This window comes from Octopus bimaculoides, chromosome 6 (genome assembly GCF_001194135.2).
Source record: "Octopus bimaculoides isolate UCB-OBI-ISO-001 chromosome 6, ASM119413v2, whole genome shotgun sequence".
Lineage (NCBI taxonomy): Eukaryota > Metazoa > Mollusca > Cephalopoda > Octopoda > Octopodidae > Octopus > Octopus bimaculoides.
In genome coordinates this window covers 107987451-107988607 of record NC_068986.1, presented here as the reverse complement: position 1 = coordinate 107988607, position 1157 = coordinate 107987451, and the positions used below count along the sequence as shown (strand labels likewise).

Below are 1157 nucleotides of genomic sequence, written 5' to 3'. Positions count from 1 at the left end.
GAAGGGAAATAACCCTGAAATCCGGATACGTTCGTGCTGCAGATCGAGGTGAGAGGGATAACTTCCCTTGGCAAACAGGACACAGTCGTGTGTCGATAAGCCAGCTGGAGGAGATGTCCTCCTGGGGCTAAAAGCAACAGTAACATCCACCCCTAGGAGTCAGCCTCACTTAAGTGGCAATATACTACACTTTATCGTGCAGTTACTGTTAATACTTCATTTAGAGAATTAACATTGCTTATATATATATATATATATATATATCTTAAACAAGAATACTGACAGCAACTTTGAAGTTTCAGCCAGCTAAGCCAACGATGATGGCTTATACACACACACGCGCGTGTGCACGCGATGGGTTTCATTCATTCATTAGGTGTACAAAAATGGCCATCAACTCTACTCACTGTTACATTTCTGTGAAAGAGAGACACTAGAGTTCGAAGAATTTGTCGTTGACACAGCAGCAGCACTTTTTAATTGAGACGTAATTTTCTTATACACAGCACCAGTCTTGTTAATAGATTTAGTTTGTTTCGCTTTTTTCGGTTTCGACTGACCAGATAAAGATTTTAAAATTCCAGCATATTCCAGCGGTGGGCCACTGACATTATCATCTCCGGATGTCGAACTTGCTGGGCGCTTGAGGGTCGGTTTGTCTCCAAGACGAGCAAAGACAGATGAAGGTGTGGAACCACCTGGAGGTGTTGTCGTCGATGATACCTGTGGAGAGAAGAGAGAGAGAGGGATACAAAAAAACCAGGTGTTGAAAACTAAAATATCACAAAAAAGATAAGGGAAATATTCCTTTTACATGTGGTTGTATTTTTTTTTTTTTTTACCAGAACTGCAGAGATTGGCTGCCAGAAAGTAAAGAATTAATAAAATACTGTGTAGATGTGTAGAATTTAGATATGTAGGGTGTAGATGTGAATGCTTAAAAATATTATTCTTTTCTACTCTAGGCACAAGGTCTGAAATTTTTGGGGAGCCAGTCAATTAGATTGACCCCAGTATGCAACTCGTACTTAATTTATCACCCTGAAAGGATGAAAGGCAAAAGTCGATTTCAGCAGAATTTGAACTCAGAACATAGCGGCAGACGAAATACCACTAAGCATTTCGCCCGGCGTGCTAACGATTCTGCCAGCTCATCG

At 40.7% G+C, this 1157-nt stretch overlaps 1 protein-coding gene across 2 annotated transcripts in view; it reads right to left on the bottom strand.

The window, feature by feature from the left end:
• Positions 1 to 1157, bottom strand: part of LOC106867987 (uncharacterized protein C19orf47) — a 27292-nt gene that overhangs the window by 12243 nt on the left and 13892 nt on the right. For both annotated transcript variants that reach the window (XM_014913072.2, XM_014913071.2), the window contains exon 6: positions 408 to 723. In XM_014913072.2, coding sequence (XP_014768558.1) covers positions 408 to 723 — 316 coding nt within the window. The remainder of the gene's footprint in view (positions 1 to 407; positions 724 to 1157) is intronic.